The sequence below is a fragment of the Drosophila bipectinata genome, chromosome 2L (assembly GCF_030179905.1).
Source record: "Drosophila bipectinata strain 14024-0381.07 chromosome 2L, DbipHiC1v2, whole genome shotgun sequence".
NCBI lineage: Eukaryota > Metazoa > Arthropoda > Insecta > Diptera > Drosophilidae > Drosophila > Drosophila bipectinata.
This window is the reverse complement of record NC_091736.1, coordinates 605,914-629,471: the sequence shown is the minus strand read 5'-3', so window position 1 is coordinate 629,471 and position 23,558 is coordinate 605,914. Positions and strand designations below refer to the sequence as shown.

General features: G+C 48.2%; 2 protein-coding genes across 2 annotated transcripts; both read left to right on the top strand.

The window, feature by feature from the left end:
• Positions 1 to 2,545: 2,545 nt before the first annotated feature.
• Positions 2,546 to 21,340, top strand: tup (LIM1_Isl and LIM2_Isl domain-containing protein tup). The gene is made up of 9 exons (XM_017250166.3): positions 2,546 to 3,168; positions 15,251 to 15,440; positions 17,015 to 17,145; positions 17,231 to 17,419; positions 19,040 to 19,160; positions 19,217 to 19,379; positions 19,442 to 19,657; positions 19,783 to 20,032; positions 20,096 to 21,340. Exons 1-9 carry the CDS (start codon positions 3,030 to 3,032, stop codon positions 20,338 to 20,340), a joined length of 1,644 nt encoding a protein of 547 aa, XP_017105655.1. The 5' UTR covers positions 2,546 to 3,029; the 3' UTR covers positions 20,341 to 21,340.
• A 217-nt stretch (positions 21,341 to 21,557) lies between these two features.
• LOC108131123 (zinc finger protein Paris-like) lies at positions 21,558 to 23,532 on the top strand. The gene is made up of 2 exons (XM_070276928.1): positions 21,558 to 22,272; positions 22,332 to 23,532. Exons 1-2 carry the CDS (start codon positions 21,614 to 21,616, stop codon positions 23,398 to 23,400), a joined length of 1,728 nt encoding a protein of 575 aa, XP_070133029.1. The 5' UTR covers positions 21,558 to 21,613; the 3' UTR covers positions 23,401 to 23,532.
• The last annotated feature ends 26 nt before the right edge of the window (positions 23,533 to 23,558 follow it).

The window sequence follows — 23,558 nt, the reverse complement described above, 5'->3', positions numbered from 1 at the left end:
AAAGCAAGGAAAGGACGTAGGAGAAAGGAGCATTCTTCAGGTTCAGGACTTCAAACATTATTTCTTCCTGCGCATAAATATCCAGCAAACACTGCATAAATACTAAAGCAACAACCTCACACAATAAATAATCTGCTACGTCATGCAAAAGGGAAACTCCACCGGAGCTCCGTTCGGAAAGCAGACAAAGGGCTCTAAAGAGTTGGCAGACATTCGAAATTAGATTTCAGCAACGCTCAGATGGCGCCTCCCGGCCCTCCTCCTCCTCCCAGTAGTGTAATCCAACCGCAACTACACATGGCAGCGTTTATTCCGAATTTCATTTGGCATCTGCCCCGCATCCGGACCCGGCTCCGGATCCGCCAAAGTGCGAAAATTAAATGAGCCACAAGCGGGTGGAAGACTTGCACACCTCTGTTTGTGTAGGTGTCCTCCCGGCCTCCTCTATTTGCATAAAATTCCTGGCCAGTTCTTTTTGGCAAATCATTCGGGGTGGCACCAGGGAGCAGCCTCGTCAATGGCCTAAACCGTCTTAGGGGCAGGGTTCTGTTTACATTTGCATTTCGGGCTGCGAAAACAAGGATCTGCTTGGGCAGATGCTGTTTGGGAATATTAGGGGAAGCGAAAGTGAAATACAGAAACCCCAGCTCCCAGAACAGCTCATCCTGGGAGATGTAGCTAGGAAACAGCCTTCAGGACTAAAATCTCCCGCCCAAAAACCATTTAAACCAACAAGTTGAACGCCATTCGGCCAAATCGATCCACAGTGGCTCGAGAGTGACATGTCCTAATTCGAAAGCGTTGACTTTTACCGGCATTTCAATTAACCCAATTAATGGACGGGACCTAATTAAATTTTGAATTCATGTTGCCAGTAAGCACTGCCACACACAGAGCCTCACGGATACACAGATACACGGATACAGATACAGATACAGATACACAGGGGCAGACATCAGTCAGCTGTTTCTGCTGGCCAGCTGTCGCTGTCGCTGTCTGCGTCGGTCGGGTGTGTACGTGGGGGAGTGCGACGGAGATGGCGCGAAAGCTCCGCAGCTGGAGGGTTGCTGCGGTACTGAAGGGGTGGTGGGTAGTGGGTGGTGGGTGAAGGGTGGCCCAGTGGGTGGCGCTGTAACAAGTACGTACTAATGTCGGCGTCTGGCTAACTGAGACACGGCTATGAATGAGTGTCCCGAGCGGAGCAGGGGGGGCGGGCGAACTGAAACTGAAGCTCGATGACCTTGATTATACAACCCAGCAGCAGTATCAGAAGCGAAGCAACCCTCCCCAACCGAATCACCAGAGCCACTCCTTCGGAATACCCAGCGTCGAATAAAAATGGAAAAGATGAGGAGGGCAGTAGGGCACTTGCAGAAATCCAAGCCTTGAAAGCTCTTTAATATGAGCCCCGTAGTTCAGGCCTTGTCAGGTCACCTCACTGCCTAGACTTCCCTACTCTAAGTTCCACATTTTCCCCAAAAAGGACAACTATATCTCTCCCTATTTGTCCCAGTGTAGGCCAAACGATACTGCTAACTGACATTACAACATATCATCGGCTACAAAATGTGGCAACTGTGCTGCCAAGTCAACGAACTGCTAACCGCAACGCAGACACCCACACAGCGCCAATCGTACGGGCTGCCCACAAGGGGCGAGGGCCTGGGCGTGGGTGTGGGCGTGGGCGTCATTAAAATTGCAACAGGGCCTTGAGGGGGCCACTGGAACTGGGGCCCGAAAACCAAAAGACAAAATCAAGAGATCAATAATTATTATGATGTTGCAGCACACCCGAAACGAGACTCCTTGCAACCGCAAGCACCAGGAACCGGAGTTCTTGCAACCAAGTCAAGAAGCGGCGGCCAGGTGAGGGGCTAGGGCGTGGGTGCCAGCCATAAAGTTCGACAAGCGCATTACAACAATTCGAGGGTAGGTGGCTGGATGGCCGGGATGGATACAAAAAAGCCCCGAAAGGAGCGAGAGAGGTGCGCTTGCTTACAAGTGCAACCATTTTGTAGTACAAACTCCGAAAACCAAAAGCGAAATTGGCAAAACAAAAGGCCAACAGAGGGGGGTGGGCAGAGGGCAAGGCAGGAGCCAGTCCGTCCAGCTCCTGACTGCCTCCATTTGTGGACCGTGTGGACTCCACTGACGGCCCAGAGCAAGTCATGCGCACTCCAGTCTACCGATTGGCCCGCTTCGCCGCCATTTAGAAACAGGCCCTCCGACCGCCGGAGAGCGAGACACAGCTACTGCGCGAATCCGGCCAATGCCGGAGCGAGTGCGACAAAAACACCTGTTCCTGTTTCGAACTCCCCGAGCTACATGTCCGAAAAACAATGAGGCCTCACAACCGGTTGCAGCTGCCTCCGCCGCCGCCGCTGTGCTGTTGCTGTTGCTGCTGCTGCCGCTGCAGGCAAGACTGCGAGATGCGGAAGAGGGGGACTCGGCACCAGCTAGCTGCGCTCTTCTCGCACCCGGCCGCGCATCCGTCAGATACTTTTCGGGGTGAGTGCTTGCGGCGCCGAGGCCAGCGCAGCGCCCGCCGACCGGTTTAGTCGTTCTTCAGTCTCCGCACAGTGAGCATCGTACGCACGAACCGCGCCTCCAGACCTCGTCCGCCGCTTTCGTCGCCGTTCCAGGGCTCGTCGGTCGTCGTTACTGAAACTACAGAGCCGTCGTCAGCCGACTTGGCCAGCAAGGCCAATAACATCCGCCGGATTGCCGTCGCCTTTTTGTGGATACGCAGACTCTCCTCCCGCAGCATCTCGCAGCCAAACTTCCGCGTGTGTGATACCCAGTACCGATCACAGTGTTGTACCCAGTGTGCCCACGCTTCCAAGGAACTATACCCACGAGTATCTCGCAAAATTGCCCGAACAAGTGCCTTACAATATCCCTGCTCAATGTCCGTAACCTCCTGATCGGTTTTCCGCCAAAAACCACCCGAATTTCCCAACCCAGCAGCCCACCCAGCAGCCCGGATAAATCTCGAGTGTGCTTCGCCGAGTGTCCTGTCAGCCAAATATATGGTAATGGCAGAGATTGGTGGCCATTTGGCTCACCAGCTACCGTTGCACAATCACAACCACAATCAAACTGGATTACAGCCATCGCTGGTGATGAACCATCACCTGGATTTGGATTGCCACGGACACGATGTGATAAGTGAGTACGGGCTTCAAAGGGGATACTACTTATAGATATACTACAGACCTTGGAGTTCTGAGTTTCATACAGATAATAGGGTTCTAAAAAGCGGATACCATGGAGCATAGACTATAATTTTGATTCAAAACCCTGTAGATAGCCTCTTTACTATCCATATTAGAGCCCAGACTAAAGTGTCGAGCCATTTACCGCTAATAAAGCTATTTAGAGCAGTTAATGACTTATTTATGGTGTGTCACAGGCCCAAAACAGAATTAGGAATCAAAATTAAATTGTCATTAAGTGGGAATCGGAGTCACTGAACCGCAACTCTCCCGATTTGATAACCATTAAAAAACGCATAAAAAGTTTGGAATTATTTAGGCACAGGTCTGCACTTTGAAAATATGAGAGATTTCGGAAAGGTTTAGACCCGAAGAACTTGAACTGCGGGTCAAGTTCGCTTGTAATTGGGGTTTATTTTTAACAAAAATCATTAAAAAGTTCAACTCTTGCCTTGAAGTGCTTTTTTCGAGCAACGAATCGAATGCGAACAAGGTCGGCCGTACCTCTTTATAGCCAAACCTCTACAGCTAACAATTAAATATGAAATAAATATTAATTATGGACCTGAATGGACAATTTCTCTTCTTAATTTTTTGACAAATGGGCCAAGAAATCACGGCTTGTAATGGCTTAGAGACTGCTCGGCATCCCTTCATGATCCGCCGATGGCAATAACACTTAAATGGTGGCCGTATTTTATTTTAAACACACTTTACATATAATACAGAGCCAATTAACGGTTGAATGACACTTTAATGTCGGCAATTAAGCGGCGGAGCAATTGCGGGCCACAAACTGAGCAGGGCATTATCAAAAATTCCTCCCGTGCGGGACTGCGACTAGTGCCGGGGCTAGTCTAGTCACAAGCTGACCAAAATGCACTTTATAAATTCATAAACCAGAGTGTCATTAAAAAATGCGTCAGAAAAAGAGCGGCCGGGTCGGGATATTTTATTTAAATTCTATTCCGAATGCCACATTCTGACAAATGCCCGGCCTGACAGTTCTCCGACCAAACAAAAGCCGCAAAACACCAAACCACCGAAAAAACTGTCGAAAAAATGGCAAAAACACGAAAAATCATAATCATAAACGCAACAAAGTTGTTCGAAACTAAATTATGGATGAGGAGGGATACTGGCACTGGCACTGGCACTGCCACTGAAATTGCATTGAAATGCTTTAATTGTAATTTAAACTCGAATTAGTTGTCGGCCGGACGGCTCACTGAATATTTAATGCGTGAAAATTTTAATTTGAAAACTTTACGCTATCCACTTTAGTTGGCAGAGTGCTTGGCGGAGGAGCTCGGTGCTTGGGTTTCTGTAGTTTCGGGCCGATATTTGAAATGAAAACAGTTTTTGTAATTTTCGCCGCCTCCTCCCGGCCAGGCCACTCTCTTTGTTGGCTCACTCGAAGTCCGGCCGAGAGTTTTGTTTGTTTGTTGATTTTTTGAGCTGTAAACATTTTAATGAGTTTTCCATGTCACAAGCCACGGAGCAGGGCCACCCAGCCCCCGGCCCATCGGCGGGCATCGGGCGGGCAGTCGACATGTCGTTGCTAACTTCTCAAGTAGTCGTTAAATTAATTAAATATGACGAAAAGAGATCCAAAGTCTCTTTCAATAAACTGAAGCCTACTTCGGGGCGTGGACTAGTTCCGAGGCGGCCATAAAGTCGTACAACTTAATGCCGAAGACCATAAAAAATTGACAATTATTCGCGGACATAAAAATCAAACGATTCTGCCTTAATAGCTCACCAATTAGCCAAAAATTTAATAAACTCCGAGGGGAATCAATACTAATCGAATATTAATCAGAAATCGGGAAACAGCCTTTCGAAAGCTAATTGTGAAAAATTGATTGGGCAAATGTTCGGCCAGTCGCCGAAAAAGTTTAAACAATTTTGGGAACAATTTGTAAGTGTCAGGCTCCGTCCGTAAAAGGTTAGGAGAATGGAACCGAGCTCCCAGATGGGGCAGGTTAGTTGGCTGGGAGAGTGATGCTCGACCCACAGATCTCTGATCTGTGTTTGTTTATTCGCGGAGTGCGGCTGAAGCGTCAGTGAAAGGAGACGAGGTTCGTATACGTAACGAGCTCCGCTTCAGAGTGCCATATAATTAATTATATGGCCATTCTAAGCCGGTCTCCGAACTGGGTCTTCGGAATTCCTATTGTTTTTGTCTAGCATTTAATAGTTTTGTATAACATGATGCCAGGTCTCGCCGGCCAGTGTAAAAATTGATTGAATATCGGTCGGACATGCTACAGTTTAGGTTTTATGGCTGGCCGCGACATCTCAGCCTTGATTTGAATGTGAATGCGAAGAAATTAAAGCCAGCATGCCAACCAGATGACAACTCTTCCGAAAAAGTTGTGTATTGTTGATGAAGCTTTAAATATTTAGGCAACCTTCTGGAAACACTGATTGCGCTGCAACGGCCCCTCCCATTAGTGCCGATGGCAGACAAGCCCCTTATCTATATTTTACGAGTTCCTATCCGAGTCCCTGTCGCCTGACTCTGTCTGACATTTTTGCCTTCCCGTTTCCGGTGAGCCTCGGAGTCCCTGCTGCTGCTGTTCGAGCCGCAAGGGGTGTGATAAAGTTATTTAGGCGCAATCCATAAATTCCCGGCCGGACCAAATGCCAAATGCCCAAAACAGACCGAGCAGACAGCCACGTAAATCCCAAAGCTTATCTGATTTTGCACTTCGGTCCCTGGCACTAGATCAATATGTTACGGCCGAGGGTCTCGGCTGCGTACCTGAGATTTCGGGCCCAAGACAGCTGTGCGCCTGCGCCTGTGTCGCCTCCAACTGGACTCCCCGCTCCCCCCGTCCGGCGTTTGAAATGCATTTGTGTCCGAGCTCCGGGTCTGGTCTAGAAGACAGTTGCCAGATATCGGCATCGCGACCAGGTATATCCTCGAATCGGGGCTGTGCTTTTTGGCATTAATTAACTGCTTACTGACCTGGGAAATTAGAGAAGTATGCCTGGAATTTCCGTTCCCGACAGACAGCTATATTGGAGGTCTCCGATGAGTCGCACACCACTAGCATTATTTGGGGATAGATTCCAGAGCCCTACGAGTATGATACTCCGAAAGCCACGACCTCAAAGCACTCACATGAAAATGCTTTTTGTTCGACGATAAAACACCCCATTCGTGCTGTACTGAGCTTTAATATTAAAATCTTAAAGCTGAAGCGCCCCACTCATTAATGCAGTTCAAGATACTCGGCCGGCTGTCCTGCCAGTTGAAGCCCCGGCACTCAACCTATTAAAGTGCAATTAATTTTTCGTTTCTGATTTTTTTCTCTCGCATTTTAAAGTTCAGTCAAGGTGTCAGCGGCTTGTCAAGGTGAGAGGCGGCTACTGTTTGGTGAAAATATTAAATTTCAAGCCGCGGGAGCCCGGGGGAGACTCGGTGCAGCCAAAAATTAGTTGGGAGAGTTAACCAAACAGAACTGAAACAGAAACAGAAAATAAAGGAGCAACCGACATGCCACGCCCGTTTATCGCGTGCGCTTCAAAAGGGGGGAGGAGCCCCGCCCCCAGCCGGGCGGAAAGCGGGGAAACTCGTGCCTCTCTCCAGGCGCTCATTAAGAGTGGCGAGCGCTTTGCATTTCCCGCTGGGATTTTCGGTGGGGCAAGTTAGTTTTCGGTGGCCGCCGAGCACCCGCTGCGCCATATGACACCTGGCCACATCCATATATAATGGGAGGGGTGCTCCTGGGCGTGTGTGTGTCTCTGTGTGTGTGTGAGTGCAGGCTCAGGTGCAGGCGACGGCGCGGACGTCTCCCCCGTGTGGCTTTTGGCGTGCTGCATGCAACGCGGTGGCCACTTTAATGGCGTCGTTTTTAAAGCTTATTCTGGAGCCCACTCCGTCTATGACTGGGACTGGCCCGGCTCTTTACGAGTGTCATTTTTATAACCCTTGTTTTAATGACTAATTAAGCATGAAAGACAATAAAGAACCTTACGCAAGCAGACCTTAGCTCGATGCTGAGGATGCTGATGCCGTCTAGAAGAACCGAAACTTTATGTGCGATCTATAAAGCCGGAAAGTCGGGAGTCTACCCGAAAGACTTCAAATAGTCGCCGCTGGCGTCACCAGCGAGTGGCCAGGAAAATCCCAGACGCCACTTGAGTGGATTGCACAATCCAACAAGTTCATTTGGGAAAAGCGGAGCATGCAGATCGATTGTATGTGGGAGAGTGGCTCCTTGCCGGGTCCCATTACACTTCTAGGGGGTGGACCCAATCGAGAGCCACTCCACGCAATGTCAAGTGGCGGCTCAACAGGTTGGACCGCCCGCTGAACCCAGACTCTAGACTCTGTCACCAAAACCCATTTCGAGTGTCGCGCCACGGGGCGACTCATTCAGATTTAGGGATGTATGGTCGGGATTTGAGGCAGACACGTCGCCAGACGGTAGCCGCAGCAATTACCGTAAGTTACCTGACCATATTTTGACTCGGCCCGGTCGGGATGCGGATGTGGATATGGATAACTGACTGTGCGCATCACTGAGCCATCGCCTCTCGGGCGTCTCTACCTGCGGCTCATTATGTCAAATTGAAATGTTGCCACACGGTCGGAGGCAGAAAGAGAGGCCTCAGAGAACGGGAAAGCGGCTCGGAAACAGGCCGAACCAGTCGCCGGCCCATAGCTCTGCTGGTCTGCAAACGGGAAGCATAATCCCACCTCAGCTAGAGCCAGACTTGTGTCTTGGAGGCAGTTTTTGGGGAAGAAACAGTTTGCAGACCTTAAACTAATTAATTTAGTTCTGAGTGGAGGATACTCCGCCACTCCACCATCCATGGTGTTAACAAAATGTAGCTCATTATGTCAATTGAACTGTTGAATCCGCCAACTGCGACAAAACGCCACTCGAAACCCACCAAACGGGTCGGGGAGGCCTTCGCGCCTCCCAGTGACATATTTCCCCTTTTGGATTATGGTTTTCTTTTAATTTGCGGGGAGTTGGCGGCCAGCGTTTTGTCGCCGCCTAAGAGTGGGTAGAGCGCAGCAATACGTCTTCCCGGGCCGGCCAGACGACCACACAGATTAGCGAAAATGAATCACGCGGCCGAGGCTCGTGAGGAGAACTCGATCCGCAACTAGTCCCAGAAAAGAGAGCAGGGCGAAGACCAAGCCGAAGACGAGGCCCCATAAAGCAGGCCTACTTAAAATGCCATAAAACCGAGCAGTTTATTGGAACGCAGCCAGGCCAAGGAATCGGAATCCTCATCCTCCGACCGTCCTGCAATCGCGCTGATTGCAATCCCAGTCGATCCCGCTCTTCAGGTCTGCGGTCTCCCGGCTCCGGATCTTAGGATTGCGGTCTCTCGTATCGGAACATGCCGCTGCGGTGCAAGGCTCTTTTGAAATTCAAATTTTATGAAGCTCATTAAATATAAATTTGTCGTTCGAGACTCTCCAACTGGACCAGAGACACAGACCGAGGAGCCGATATGCCGCGCAGGCCTCTGTGGCTGTGTGGCTCTGAGGCTGTGTGTGTGTATACGACACCCAAATAAAATAATATAAATTAATTAACAAAACGAAGCCGAAATGAAGTTAAAAATTTGCATGAACACAACCCTGAAGCCTTTGGCGGTCTCCGGTCTCCAGTTCCCGCTCGTTCCCCAGTCGCCGTTGATTTTTCTTTGTTGACTTGCGTGCGCGTAATCACCAGGTTTTAAATACTCTATGGCGGCCCAGGACCCGGAGGGGGAGGAGGTGCTCGGAGGAGCACTTTGGAATCCGGGCAGCGCGTTAAACGAGCAACTCGATCTCCGAGAGCCATAAAGCAGGCGGCTTCTTTTTATAAGGTCTCGGGTTTTATAACGGTGTCGATGCATTGGGGCTCTACCCAGGTGGGTACCTACATAGGTGTATCGGGGGAGGCTGAGCCACACCTTAAAGTCGGGATAGAACGAGTTACGGAAGAGTGGATTGATAAAGAGGATAACTAACTGACGATTGTATAAGAATTCCATGAAGAAATGGCATGGAACCTCCTCTTATAGCATCTTCTATAGGAAATAGTTCCTACAAAAAGCATCCTGTAAAAGAACCAAACAAGAGAAGTCACAACAGCGTCAACAAGAACTACAAGAGCTACATCCAGCTACAATGTTCGAGTGCAAAGGTGCACGCATGCGCAGAGCCCAGCGGAGGAAAGCAAAACACCTCCGAGAACCTGGCCAAGGGGCAAACAGAACCGGAATGCTCCGGGGCGGACAAGGATGGGACAAGGTGCTGGGTCCACCTTTCGGCTTGTCATGTTCGCGCAATATTTGCGACAAATAAAGCATAAAAACTGTTAAAGTTCACACGCACCAGGTCAAATATTTACACGGGCAGGCGGAGAAGAACCACCACCAGGCGAGCGAAACCCAGTCGGCCAACACGCGGCAATGCAGAAATGTGGTCGAATCGCACACATTCTAATTAGCCGGGCCGAAAGCGATTTATGATAAGCCAGAAGCATTAAAATTAGACAAATTAAGCGAATCAGAAACAGAAATATGCAAATCCAATTGGGGAGAGAGACATCCGAATTATGTGGAAAGAATGCCGAGCCGCAGCTGCAAATTGAAAATTGAAAAATCTAAAATGGTCACTGGCAATTGGAAAATCGTTACAACAAACCAGTTTGGACCAAAAAGGCTAAACTGCAGTGGGACATGTACTCGTAGTTTTGAGAGCTTGTTGGCTCTGAGGCCACTGCTTTGTGTGCGGCTCCTTTTAATTGCAGTCGAATCAAAGTCGGATTTTCGGGGAGATTTTTCGTTCATTACTGACATTAATTTGACAGCTTGGAGTGACGGCTCTGACTCTGGCTTTCCCTTTCCCAGTCCCGTTCCCGAGGTGCGGTTGACTTCATTTCTCCTACTCTGAATCGGTCCGAGAGGGGCGCCTTGTGTTAAAACACCATAAATAAATGTCGCCCCCTTATCGCTGGTCGGGATCCTGCGTCGGCGTTCCCATTGCAAGACAAATGCGTTGTCAACGCAACCTGCCTAATAACCCATCATGATCATCACTTAACTGGGCCCAAAGAACGGCCGAGGCTGATTCTGATGCTGATGCTGCGGACCAGACTCTGGGTTCTTCTGGCTGCAGTCGGGCCTCAAATAAAAAAGACACTATCGGTTCTTGTCATCTGTCGGCGACATGCAGCAGCAGAGGGGCAAGCAGGAGAGAATCTACAGTCCGAGAAACGTATTTGGGACTTGAGACAGCAATGGGTCTTAAGCTTTATTGTTAATACATATACTGATTTATTATTAGAACTATTAATCCCTGAATGTCTAGAAGTAGCTTTATCACGCACTGTACTTTTACAAAGTCGCCCAGTTTTTCTCCAAGTGTGCAGCAACCATACCTTGTCCGGCGATGGCACATCGGCATTTTGTTTTCAGCCGCCGACACACAAAAAAGGTCATTTCCGTTCTTCGGGCCTGCTTGCAACATGCAACAGCACACAGCAGCAACAGCAACACAACATAGCCGTCCCTCTCTTCAGCCGGCCCCTGTCCGAGTGTCCGCGTGTCCGCGTGGATGTGGCATAAATTGTTGCAGGCCCATGTCCATTTTGAGTCAGGCACTCTTTGATGTCGCGCCTTCAGCAGCCAGCATCCAGCAGCCACAGTCGATGGCATCTCCCCTTGTCGGGTATTCAAATTTGGCTTCAATAAAACGACAGCCAACACCACCACCAATAACAGCAACAACCGCCGGTTAGCTGCGACGGCCAATTCGAAAATCAAACACTTCAAAGTGATTGCCTTCGGCGGCTTCTTTTGTGGTGTATGGTGTGTTGTGTGTTATGTGTCTCCTGCCCCCTCCTGCTCATTGTTGGTTTTTATACATATTTGAGAAGAGTCAGTTTGCATTGATCAGTTATTGGCTCCGCTGCGGAGTTACACGACTACGCATCAGATCGGACGGAGATGACTGCGTGACACGAACCAGACCTCTAACTAAATAGACCAACTTAGTAACTCATCCTATCGTAGATTACTCCGTCTATTGCCAAAGCAACAGCCCAATCCGATGCATTCAATTAAGCCAACTCCGTCCAAGTCAAAGTCCCTAAACTGCAACCGCAGGCGGAGGTATCAAGTCTCGAGGACAAACAAATCATAGACCGCAGAACTTCCTTTGAAGTTGCAAGCCCCAACCCACACACCGAAAAGACAATGGCCAGCCCCACAAAACATGGCCTAATCAGTGGCCAGAGCCCGGCCCTCCGCCGCCCTGGCCTGCTCCTGCCTTCGTATCTACAAAATTGATGAGTCTGTCAAAATGTGAATTCGAATTGTCCGGTCGAGAGGATGCCCAAAAAAGACAAAAATGGAAAGATGAGGAACGAGCCAGGGGCACGTGTTCCGAAGTTCGTCCTCGCTGCCTGTCATCATTAATTTTTTAAATCGCTCCACAGGTAAAGCTGAATGAACCTCAGTCCCAGCTTCCAGGAGATGCGTCACGTGCTGTAGCTCTGGTAGAATACTATTTGTAAAATCTCTTCTCTCAGTGCATAGTTTGCTTTATGGGCATGTGAAATTCCTAGTTAGAGCCGAAAAGAAGCGACACTTGCTACCCCACCGATAGCCAGTACTCTGTGGCTGCGCTTTGTATTTCTTTTCGACAAATATGCCATAAATCAAAGGGTGCCCTTGGTCCCCCGGCGCGGAGACACAAACAGTAGTTGCTTTTGAAATCGTGCCCATATCCGGCGAAGCTTCCATAATTTCTTTCGCCTTCCCGCCGGCTGGCCGGCCACTCCGCCAGGAGGCCGGGCGAACGTATCTTATCGATGCTTTGCATTTTGCATGTTGCCCCTTGTCGAGCAACTGTTGGATGGGAGAGGATGCTGGGCAGCCATTGCATCCGAGCCCGAGTGTCGGTGAGCCCGTGTGTGTCGGAGTATCTGTGGAGTAGCCACGTTGATTTGACTGCAATTTTACGTGTTCCCCCGTCTCGGGTCGCCCCTGCGGGCCTTTGAGAGATTGCCGCCTCTGATAAGGGGTCCAACGAGGAGCACCGAGCCGGGAAAGAGATGGCAAGCCAGGCTTGCAGGAGGGGTTCTCCAGTGGGCGTTACTTGGCACATATCCCTTGATATGTTTATTGCTGGGCTATCGCTGGACAGGAGCGGATCAAGTCTAAATTAGAGCCAGGACGTCTATCTGTCCATCAGGAACACGAGCTAGCAACTGGGCACTAGTGTTAGCAGATAAAAGTAAGCTCCTCTTAGAGTCTGTACCAGTGGACTAAACAGAGAATGTGTGCTATTATAATGCTATGCCATTACATCATGGCAGCCGAGTCGCAGAGGAAAGGTTGCGGAGGTCAAGAGCAGCGGCCACTCGGAAGGTGCGGCTTTAAAAACGTGAGTGGGGTCGGGGTGCGACTAACCTCGCCGTTTTTATAGAAAATCGCTGCCTGTTTAATGAAAAATATATGGTGTTTTGCTTCAACAGAACTCCGAAAAAAAGTAGGAATGATACTGAAGCCAAGTGACAGGCGAAAATGGGAAACACGCAGCTCGGGAAGCGTTTTCCACGGGAAAAGTGAAAAAGCCGCAGTAGCCGCAGCCCCATGCCCCGCTGGCCCCCTTTCTGTTCGCCAAGTAAAACCGCCGACACAGTCGAAAAATTCATAGACGACAACACGAGACAAAATTGCATTTTGGTCCAATGTGTGCCGCAGAAAAAAAAAAGGAAACACACACGGAAACAAAAAATACGACGCGACAACCCCAGAACGAGGAAATGGGGCGGAGTGGGCCAGGCCAGGACAGGCCGTGGCGGGTGGGCAGTGAGTGGGCCACGGGGGAGGCTACAAAATGGCAACACAACATGCAAAAGATACGCCACAAAAGCGGAAAACCCCCGAAACGAAAACGCAGCACACAGGCGCAGGACCAGGAGCGGGCCAGGAGCAGGAGGAGGAGGTGGAGCAGGAGCAGGAGCTGTGCTTAAATTCCCATTACAGCCATAATGGCTGCGGCAGTGTGTGTGCGTGTGCCTATCTATGGGTCTGTTTCTGTTTGTGTTGCCATGTCTGTGTGGTTGTGTGGGTGACTTGGCGGCTGGGTGGCAAAAGAAAAATGAAACGAACTGCGCAGGATCATTAAGGCAACAAAAGCAACTCCAATCGCCGTCCGTCCACAAGGCACGGGAGTCAGGACCAGGACCACACAGATCCCAGCAACCATACACCCACCCGGAATAGCGTCAGAAATTTATCAAAAACCCAAGAAGTGGGGAAATATTAAGGAAAGGCCAGCAAGAACAGGGGCTTCCGAGCAACAATCCGCCAAAATGGAGGTCCCAAGCACACACACACACATGGCCTGCCACAAATGGCCGTGTAGGGTAGCTTTATATACGAACCTTTTAGAGGAAAAAATAAATAAAAGGCCGCACATGCCCCCCGGCCAAGGCTGAGCAGAAATGGCAGCAAGAAAGAATAAACAGCCGCAGCAATTGGAGGCTGAAACATGGAAGTAAATGCCGGCTGTCCGTCCGTTTGTCAATCTTCCATTCCACCCAGCTGTCAGGACGTCCTCCCGGCCATCCGTCCGTCCGTCCGCCTGTCTGCGTTCCAAGTCCCAAGCACTTTCGGCGTAAAGAGCAACAAATACACATAAGCCAAGTACGGAAGCTTTCCTTGTGGCGGGCTTAGACGGCTTTAAGATACACTACCTCTTAATGAGAAAGGGTAGGGACTATATAGGAGAACTCACTCTATCAATGGGTCTCTTTAGGTCTCAATAGAAGAACAAGTTTATTACAAACTCATAATTAAAGGCTCATTCTCAGTTCCGATAGTACCCATTCCAAGGCATATACCCACTTCTCAGGGTAACCCACAAGAACGAAAAAAACGCAAAACCGAAAAATCGGCTAAAAAAAAAGAAGAAGAAGGAAAGAATACACAGAAGAACAACGACAACAACAATTGTATCGGACAACGGCAGCAGCAACTTGTCTGCTCCGCCTTTATAAATAATTCATGTGTAGCTACAGGGAGTGCGAAAGATACGCAGATACATACACACCCCGAGTCCCTGCCCGCTGCCCCAACTCCCCTTCCCCTTCCCCGCCCTGCCACTTCAGCCGCCCTCTTCCCGCCCCAAACCACTCCCCAAAAAAAACCCACACACAAACCAGCATTCAGATACGCGGCCACGTTTAAAGATACAAAGATACAAGGCAACAGATACAGATTTTGTCTCAGTATGGGTGTATGTGTTTCTGCCACAGTGTGTGCCAGTACCAGTGTGTGTGTGTGTGGGGGGAAGCTGGGGCAACGAAACATTTAAAACGTGCTAAACGCGCGTCAAACTTTTTCTTAATTTTTCAACAGGACCAAGAGCAGGAGCAGGAGCAGGACCAGAGGACCTCCCCCTGCGCCCTGCCAAGGATTACAGCACAGCAGCACATATTTACCGATGGGCTGGGCGGGTGTGGTGGGTCCTGTACATAATGTGGCAATGATTGCATTGATTTTTCCCTCCATTCCTGGCGCGGACGCGGGCTGGGGGCTCCAACTTAAATACTTGAAAATGGTGGCTGCGTTCGCCGTGCGCTTGGCTGGGCCAGGCCAGGATTTATGAATTTTTCAAATGTTTTTTCCCCGAGAAAACTCAAAAGACCCGGCCCGAAGAGGAAAAACTTTTTGGCAGAAAAACTTTTGCCATTCCAGTCCAAAGGACGGCGAACGGCGAACGGCACTTGGGTAAACAGGGGAACTCGGATTATTTGATAACAGTTTGTTAATTAGCGCAGTCTCTGCCGTCTCACTTTCTATTTGTTTACTCTCCAAAGGCATAATTGGCGAAATTAATTCAAGTTCTTGCCAAAAACTCAAGCAAAAACAAACGCCGAGCTGGCAAAGTCAAGGCAGAAGTTGCCGACGGAAGTTACACAGTCTCTTAGCTTTAAAATAGGTTCTAAACTAGCATCTAGTACTATTATGTAATGATATTAACAAAAGACTCTCCCTTCCAGAAAAACAACGACTGTCGCACTGCGTGGGCTGTGGTGGCCAGATCCACGACCAGTACATCCTGCGCGTGGCTCCCGATCTCGAGTGGCATGCAGCGTGTCTAAAGTGCCAGGAGTGCAGGCAGTTCCTGGACGAGAGCTGCACGTGCTTCGTCCGCGACGGGAAGACCTACTGCAAGCGTGATTATGTTAGGTGAGTGCCCGGTTCCTCGTCATGCCGATGGATCATCTTCATTCCACTGCAGCCGAAGCTGCTCCGGCGGGTTATCTAATTTGTACTCGACCGAACCGATTCGAGGTCTATTTGCTCAGCCCTAGGCACACACTCCCTGTCATGCGCCTGGCCTTTCGGTGTAGTTCCAACTGTAGCGTCCGCCAGCGTTCCTATTTCTTCTGATTCCGACTTTTGTTAGCCGGCCTTGTTAGCCCAGCCAATTAGCCCTGTGATGCCAAACACACATGCGACTGGGCAGCAAGTTCTAATCAACAGCTGGTCCAGGTCCAGGTCCAGTCCGGCGGCTTCTCGCTGCTCTGGGGGTTTCATCATCGCTAAATGTATGACGTGCAATAAAAGCCGTGTTTGGGCCTTTTTTGTTTTGCCATCATAAAGCCGGCGGCCGGTGGCCGGTGTCCGGTGGCCGGCGACCAACAACCAAAGTCGCAACTATTTGCCATGCAAATCTTTGAATAATTGATTAACACGTGCAAAGCTATAAATTAACACTTTTCCCCCTCACACTCACTCTCTGGGACTCCGGGATGCTGCATGATTGATGAATATGCGGCTCAGTCATCGACGTCGGTGCTGACAAAAGAATTTTATTTTATGGCCATAAACAAGCTCCCACCCCTCGCAAGTATTTACAAGCCATAATCATGGGACCTTTCAGGGTTTTCGGGGCGTCTAGATGGGCATTTAGATTCGTTCTTCTGAATACATTCAGACACATTTCGGACACATTTCAAATCAGTTAATATACTTACAATTAATTAAAATAAACAACTATATAAACACAAAAAATATATGTAAATATTCTACCGCAATGGGGCTCCAATCCCATACATAGGCCGGCTCACAAAAAATAGAGGCTCGATTGGAGACACATACTTGCAGTTGACAAACATAAGCCAAGATTTATTTTATTAGTCGATCAAAAAGAATCATTTTCTTATAATTGTCATGCAATTCGCCCTTGCATCCTTTTTGACCCTTTCTTTGAAAAAGGTACTTGGTTTTCCGTAAAAAGGTGTTAGAATGGCACTGTTTGCACCTGTTACCCATCACTTTCCCCAAGGACTTTTAAAATACACACCCACCCCCAGTTCTTTTCCAGTACGGGCTTTTAAAACGTAAACAACTTTTGAATACGTGGGAATTTGGCTGTTTTTAACGATCTAATCACACTGGCCCCAATACTTTCCTACCAAGACCTTTGTACAAACAGCTTGGAATCTTGAGTATTAATTCCTAATCTAAGAAACTATTGGCATCTGGGCGGTGGATGCAGCCGATTACTGAGATGCGTTTGCAGGATAGCATATTCAAAAAGGCATCTATATAATCCTATAAAAGGTCTAAACAAGAGCAAGATGGATGGCTTCCAAGAGTACTTAAGAACCTAAGGTCCCTGAAAGATAAGGATCTGTTGTCTTTATAGAACCATACAAGTTCCTATTGTACGAAATATAAAAACTATTTATTGTATTGTACCTACAATACTTATAGAATTTTAAATAGCTTAAAAACTAATTAAAATCTTATTTCAGATTATTTGGTACAAAATGTGATAAATGCGGCAACTCCTTCAGCAAAAACGATTTTGTGATGCGGGCCAAAACGAAAATCTTTCACATCGAGTGCTTTCGCTGCTCGGCATGTGCCCGTCAACTGCTGCCAGGTGAGTGTTTATTGCCGGCCCTCCGCCCCCTTCCAAGTACCCCCCGCTCAGTGGGCAAATAACTAATGTTTACCTGGAATTTTAGGTGATGAATTCGCGTTACGCGATGCCGGGGCTTTGTACTGCAAGGAGGATCATGATGTGCTGGAGAAATCGTCGCAGAGCAGCCTAACCTCGTCTTCGGTGGAGAGCAACAACAATATTAGCAGTAGTAACAACAACAACACCAACCTTAGCAATAACAACCATTCCAGCGAACTGGGTTCAATGTCAGGTGAGTGCGGATTTGGGGCTCTTGATTTCACGCGTCGAGGGTGCTTCAGCCGGTGGAGTTTGCTGTGGCACTTGGGGATGGCTTCCTTGGGGTGCAAATGAAAGGGCTGGAGGTTGTTTATCTGCAACAAATCAACCCTTCAGTTGGGGATGACCCTTTTGTGTGGAGGGTCTATCGTTTGTTTGGTTTCTGAGTTGACAGTGAAACCAAATATTGGGACCCATTCATCAATATAATTATAGCAGGGAGTAACTTAATATTTGTATTTGCAGTGCAAGAAGTTGCCTTTTGTCTCCGCAGCTTACTATACTGCTCGTATTTATTTTCCGCCAAGTTAGCAACTTAATTTTCAAAATGAGCAAGAGCTGTAACTCACTGGCTATTGTCCCACATTCGGCGGCACTTCCGATGTGTTTTTCGCTTTGAATTCCACTAGAGAAAAGTCAACCTGGAGCTCTCGTTCCCCATCGCGCAGATTGCCAATCCTAATTAGCCCAAATTGGTCTGGTTCTGTGAATGGAAACCGGGACCCGTTGCGGGCAAATAGTTCGGCATCGCACAAAAGCTCTGCGCCCGTGTTTTGTTCTTGGAAAAACAGCGTTACATCCTTGTAACCGATAGAGGAGTGTCAATAGAAATCGGCAAACGTCAAACAATGTACGACAATTGTCAACCATATCGTCAACATAATCTCATTGTTTAACCAGAACGGAGAAGAGTGAAAAATAAAAATGGAAAAAGGCAACCTTATCAACATGGGGCGGCGATGTCAAACGCTGGATGCCAAACGTGTGTGGCGGTTCCCCCTTACTCCCTCCACCAGCTCGGGAAAGGATTCCTCCGAGAAACAAAAAATATAGCTGCCAGGGCAAACAAAAACTCCCCAGTGCATCGAAGCGTTCAAGCGGGCAAACATTGACAAGCAACTTCTTGGGAATTGGATTTTTGTTTGACTGGCTTCGATCGAGGTATCGTCGGATTGTTGGATCGCCAGATCGGCGGATCGGTGGATCTGACGGGTCGTATGATCAATCAGTCTGTCGGCTGGCACGCCATTCATAGATCCACTTGCCGGATTGTTTGTTTGTGTTCTACTTGAAAACGGCATGCAGTCTGGTCAAGTGTTTGCGAAATCGCAGGCGGACGTCTCTCTTTGAAGTCCCAGCACTGGCAGAAAAGATGTCTCTTTTTGGGGTGGCCAGTGGGAAACCTATGAATGAGCTCCAAAACTTTGCTTGCCAATTTGGGCGGCCATCTGTGAGTGCCGAGGTAAATTCCTTCAAAGCAGACACGCCGCCTCCCGATAGACATCGCGATCGATCTGTGCGATCGAAGAACTAGATAACGACGTGTTCCGGGGGTTGTGAAACACGACTTAATTACCAAGGTTTCGGATGCCAGTCTTCGGGGAGCGCGTGCGCCCTGGGCTCTTTGATCTATCAGTGCCGAATTGTTCGCATTTGGCGATATTTGGGTGCAATTGTTGTCAAAAATAGAAGCAGAAAACCGAAAGCAAGAGAGCAATCTGTAGGCCGGCACTTCAAAGGCTGATTCTTTGGCAAAAACGCAAAAAACTGCACACCGAACTGATCTAGTATCTTCTGGTCTTTCTCCCTGCAGATTCTGGAAGCGAATCGGGCTCACACAAAAGTATTAGGGAGAAGAGGCCCTCGGGTCCCTCGGATGGCAAGCCCACAAGAGTTCGGACCGTGCTCAACGAGAAACAGCTGCATACGCTCAGGTGAGATCATTGGATAATCATAATAACTTTAAATACTAAGGAGCTCTTCCTTTTAGAACCTGCTACAACGCTAATCCGCGACCTGACGCCCTCATGAAGGAGCAGCTGGTGGAGATGACGGGCCTGTCGCCCCGAGTCATCCGCGTGTGGTTCCAGAACAAGCGCTGCAAGGACAAGAAGAAGACCATCCAGATGAAGCTGCAGATGCAGCAGGAGAAGGTAACGATGGCGACTCTCAGCCAGTCACTGATTGGTCAGTAACTAATTCCCCGTTCTCGTAGGAGGGTCGCAAGCTGGGCTACGGCGCCATGCAGGGCATCCCCATGATCGCCAGCTCCCCGGTCCGACACGACTCACCACTGAACCTGCAGGGTCTGGACGTGCAGACATATCAACCGCCGTGGAAAGCCTTAAGCGACTTCGCCCTGCACGCCGATCTAGACAGTAACGGCGCGATCAACACGCACACGCCAGCCTTTCAGCAACTGGTCAATCAGGTGAGGATCCACACTAGCTCTACATTGGACCTCTTGGACTAGGTCTAAGCTTCCCAGACTGTTCCTCATCGCACATTTTTAAGTGCAACCGATAATATTATAAAACGCTGGTTTTTTATTCGCAGATGCACGGGTACGACCTGAACGGAATGCCCGTGCTCCCGCCACACCCGCAATCGCACTCGGCGCAGGGTCCGCCGCATCAGCACCCACCGCCTCCCGGCGGACCGCACAATCACCAGAACTCGAACCAGCAGCCAGGAGGGCAGCCGGGGCAGGGTAGCAGCCTGGACTCCGGGATCACGTCGCACTCGCACCTCAGCAACCACCCGGATAGCACCGACTCGTACGTCACGTACCTGGAGAGCGATGACAGTATGCAGGGCAGTCCGTAGACAATCGAACCGAATCTAATCCAGCTTCTTTTGTTGCTCCCAGAATCCAAACTGGCGCTGACCCCATCATCTCTGTCCTCATCGGCCTCGGCGGCCACATCGATCTCCTCCCCGCCGTCGGGTGGGGGAGGCGGCGGAGCTGTGGGTGGAGGGGCTGGTGCTGGTTTCGTGGGCTTGGGGGTGGGAGTAGGAATGCTGCCGAACAATCAGTCGGCCACCGAGCAGCTTATGCAAATGCTCCAAAAAGTGACTGGCTCCACGTCCCCGGCCTCGCATGCAGTGATTTAAAGTTGCAGGGAGTTCAGTCCAGCTTCCCAGTCTCCTAGTCTTACTTTGTAAACACTTTAAAAATATATTGTAAAGAAATTAAAGTATATTCGGCCACAATATCCGATGAGCTGTGCCTCATAAAGGATACTGGTTGTTAACTCTTTTGTTTTAAGTTAAAAAATGATTTTCTGTACGAGCTAGGATCGTTGGACTGTTGGACTCTGGGTTATGTGCAATTGTTTGATTTGTTTTAGTATTCTACTCTCACCCAACTTACTTGTATTATGTGTGTTTAGTTTTATCTGTTTGATTCGGTGCCAAAAATAGTCTGTAAGCCGTTGGCTTCTGGGAGATGATGTTGCTCTGGCTCTCCGGCTCAGTTGGAATTTTGTTATGTAAAGTACACCTCTGTTGTTGCGTTTTTGAAAAACTCGATTCGAAATTCGATAAACAAATGCTCACTCACTTGAAAAGTTTTAACAATAGTTTTTGCCACGAAACAAAGATTATGATAACGTTACTTCGCATCAAGTAGGGAACTTCACTAAAAGTAAAATTGTAAATAAAAACCATAAACATTCAAAGTGTGTATTACGTGGGAAGTGGAGCCTAGGAAGTAGGATCGTCCTGACCACGCACTGGGCCACCACGGCCGATCGAATGACAACAAAAAACCATATACGTTTAAGTTCGTAAATCCTATGGCAGAAAAAAAAAATAAATAATTGCAAAAGGGAACCTTGTATAAGTAAGAAAGAGAAACTGTAACTAAATTTAGACTTATTTGCTAGTTTTAAAAATTTCCGAAATGCATTAAAAAAGGAAAGGAATGATCCGAGTAGGAGGTAGGAGGGGAGGGAAAGAAAAGGTACCAAGGATGTTTATAAATTGTTTCGTAAAACAACTAATGTATTTTCAATAATATTTAACTAATATTAATAATAAACATTAAATAAGTAATTTTAGTAACTATAGAAAATGTTTAAATGAAATTAAAACCGAAAATAAAAACTCAAAAACAGTGAGAAAATAATATTAAAAAAATATTGTTCTTTTGTTGGATAGGCTGTGAGAAATTTTTGTTTTAAAATCTAATGTTGAAATATCAAATAAGAAGTAGGTGCGTTTTAATTGGATTTAAATAATGGCGGAAATCGATACAAAAAAAAACCTATCGGTTATCGGCTGTACCGGCCTTACTACCGGGTGACTCGTGCATTCACCCAATCAGCTGATTGAGAAAAACAATTTTTTGATTTGTGAATTATTAGAAGTATAGTTAGCGTCGCCAATGACGCCAATGAACCATAGGTCCTTAAACCCAAAAAGAGAAGCGCCAACAAAGTGGCCTGCGTCCCTCGACCAGCATGAGGCTGAGGACTTCCAATTTTTAAATGAAACAATGGACGAAGATGATTGCGAATTAAGTTGGAAGTGCCACGGATGCCTTCAATGTTCTGTGAAGAATAAGGACAAAAACAGCATCACAGCCATGCATCGCGAGGCTTCCTTTCAGGAGGCTCAGTTTTCAAACAACTTGGAACACAAAAAGTCCACACAGAAAACCACTTCGGTCCGAAGTGTGAAAAGAGAATTTCCGAAAAGCGATGGACCCCCGAACAGTCATCCCGCTGGGTCGAGCGTTGGCTCAGTAGAGGCTTCAAAGATAGCAAAGACGATTCCCCAACAGGCCCAAAGCAAAAAAAAAAAGAAGAGAAAGATCTTTGAAGGATACCCGCAAGAGCACCCAAGGATAGCCAGTCCACCAAAATCGCCGTACAGTTGTTCCGTTTGCCAGATGCTCCTGCCTAGGGCGGATGATCTCCACAAGCACATGGAATCCCATTTGGACCACCGATTCAACGAAGGCTCGACTCAAAAAATTGAAAGCCAGGCGAATGCGGAGAGGCTTGAGTACATCCCCAGCGTCAAAACTAAACTATCAACATTGTGAGTGTGACATAGATACTTGCTCATAATCCACTAATCTTTTCCTTTACACCATTTAGACCAGCAGAGTCACTTTGCCGAGTTTGCCTGAGAAGCTCCTTGGACATGGTCAATATATTTGAAGAGACACTGCCTCCAGGCGGCATTGCACTGGCCGATGTGGTTTCACAATGTACAGAGAATGCCGTGGCCAAAGGTGACTCATTTCCTGAAACCATTTGCCGTCCCTGTATGGTGGACATGCAAGCTGCCTTTGAGATAAGACTGACTTTTGAAAGGAGCCGTACGTTCTATGGGATGATGCAACAACAGAGCTTGGAGGAGAAGGTGTCGAAGGGAGAACTGCAACCTTACGTGGAGGACGACGAAGCGTCTAATTCGCAGTTATTGAAAGACTCCGATTCTGTTGTAAATTTTTCCAAAATAACCAGTTCTGAGCAGAGTGACGAGTTGGATATCTTTCTTAAACAAGACGATTGCGAGAATGTTCCCAAAAATGTTACTGATTCTCCCAGACGCCGTAAACCTAAAAAATATAAGAATTCTCTAGATTCGAATGGCAGTAAAAACGAACCCATGGAGGATTCGAATGATAAAGATTTTGTCGACCGAAGCAGTGAGGCCAGCGATGATGCCTTCGATGTTGTTACCAGTAGTGACATCTCTCCTAAGCAGAACCAAGAACCAATAAACAATACCAAGCCTCTGTTTGTGTGCCCTGTTTGCTCGAAACCCTTTTCATACAAAGGTAATCTCAAAATTCACATCCAGAGCGTCCACAATGGGGAGCGGCCTTACACATGTCCCCACTGCAACAAAGGGTTTTCCCACAAGGGAAATCTGAAAAACCACATACGCAGTCACACCAGAGAACAGCCGTTTAAGTGCACCCTATGTTCATCGTCGTTTTCGAAGAACTATAACCTGAAGATACACATGCGCATCCACACAGGCGAGCTACCCTACCGCTGTACCCTCTGCCCAGTCTCCCTCAGCAGACGCGATACATTCAATATGCATATGTTCAGCCACACAGGCGGCAAACTCCACAAGTGCTCGAAGTGCGAGATGACCTATACGTTTAGTAACAGCCTTCGGAAGCACATCAAACGGAAGCACAGCACCTAGTATATAGTTTATAGATAGTTTAGCTACTATATCATATATGTAAGAAGTGCCTTTACCAAGTCTCGTACCAAAAACTTAAATCTTTGTAAGCCCACTTGAAAATTCACCAATAAAAATATTCCTTTCAATAAACACACGCCTAAGGCACTTTCCAAAGC

Bases quoted from the DNA above. Each gene is read 5' to 3' on its own strand.
- tup (XM_017250166.3), top strand. From the start codon at position 3,030: ATGGTAATGGCAGAGATTGGTGGCCATTTGGCTCACCAGCTACCGTTG. The intron at 19,161-19,216 runs GTGAGATCATTG...TCTTCCTTTTAG, and splicing joins AAACAGCTGCATACGCTCAG to AACCTGCTACAACGCTAATC. The intron at 19,658-19,782 runs GTGAGGATCCAC...TTTTATTCGCAG, and splicing joins TTCAGCAACTGGTCAATCAG to ATGCACGGGTACGACCTGAA.
- LOC108131123 (XM_070276928.1), top strand. From the start codon at position 21,614: ATGACGCCAATGAACCATAGGTCCTTAAACCCAAAAAGAGAAGCGCCA. The intron at 22,273-22,331 runs GTGAGTGTGACA...TACACCATTTAG, and splicing joins AAAACTAAACTATCAACATT to ACCAGCAGAGTCACTTTGCC.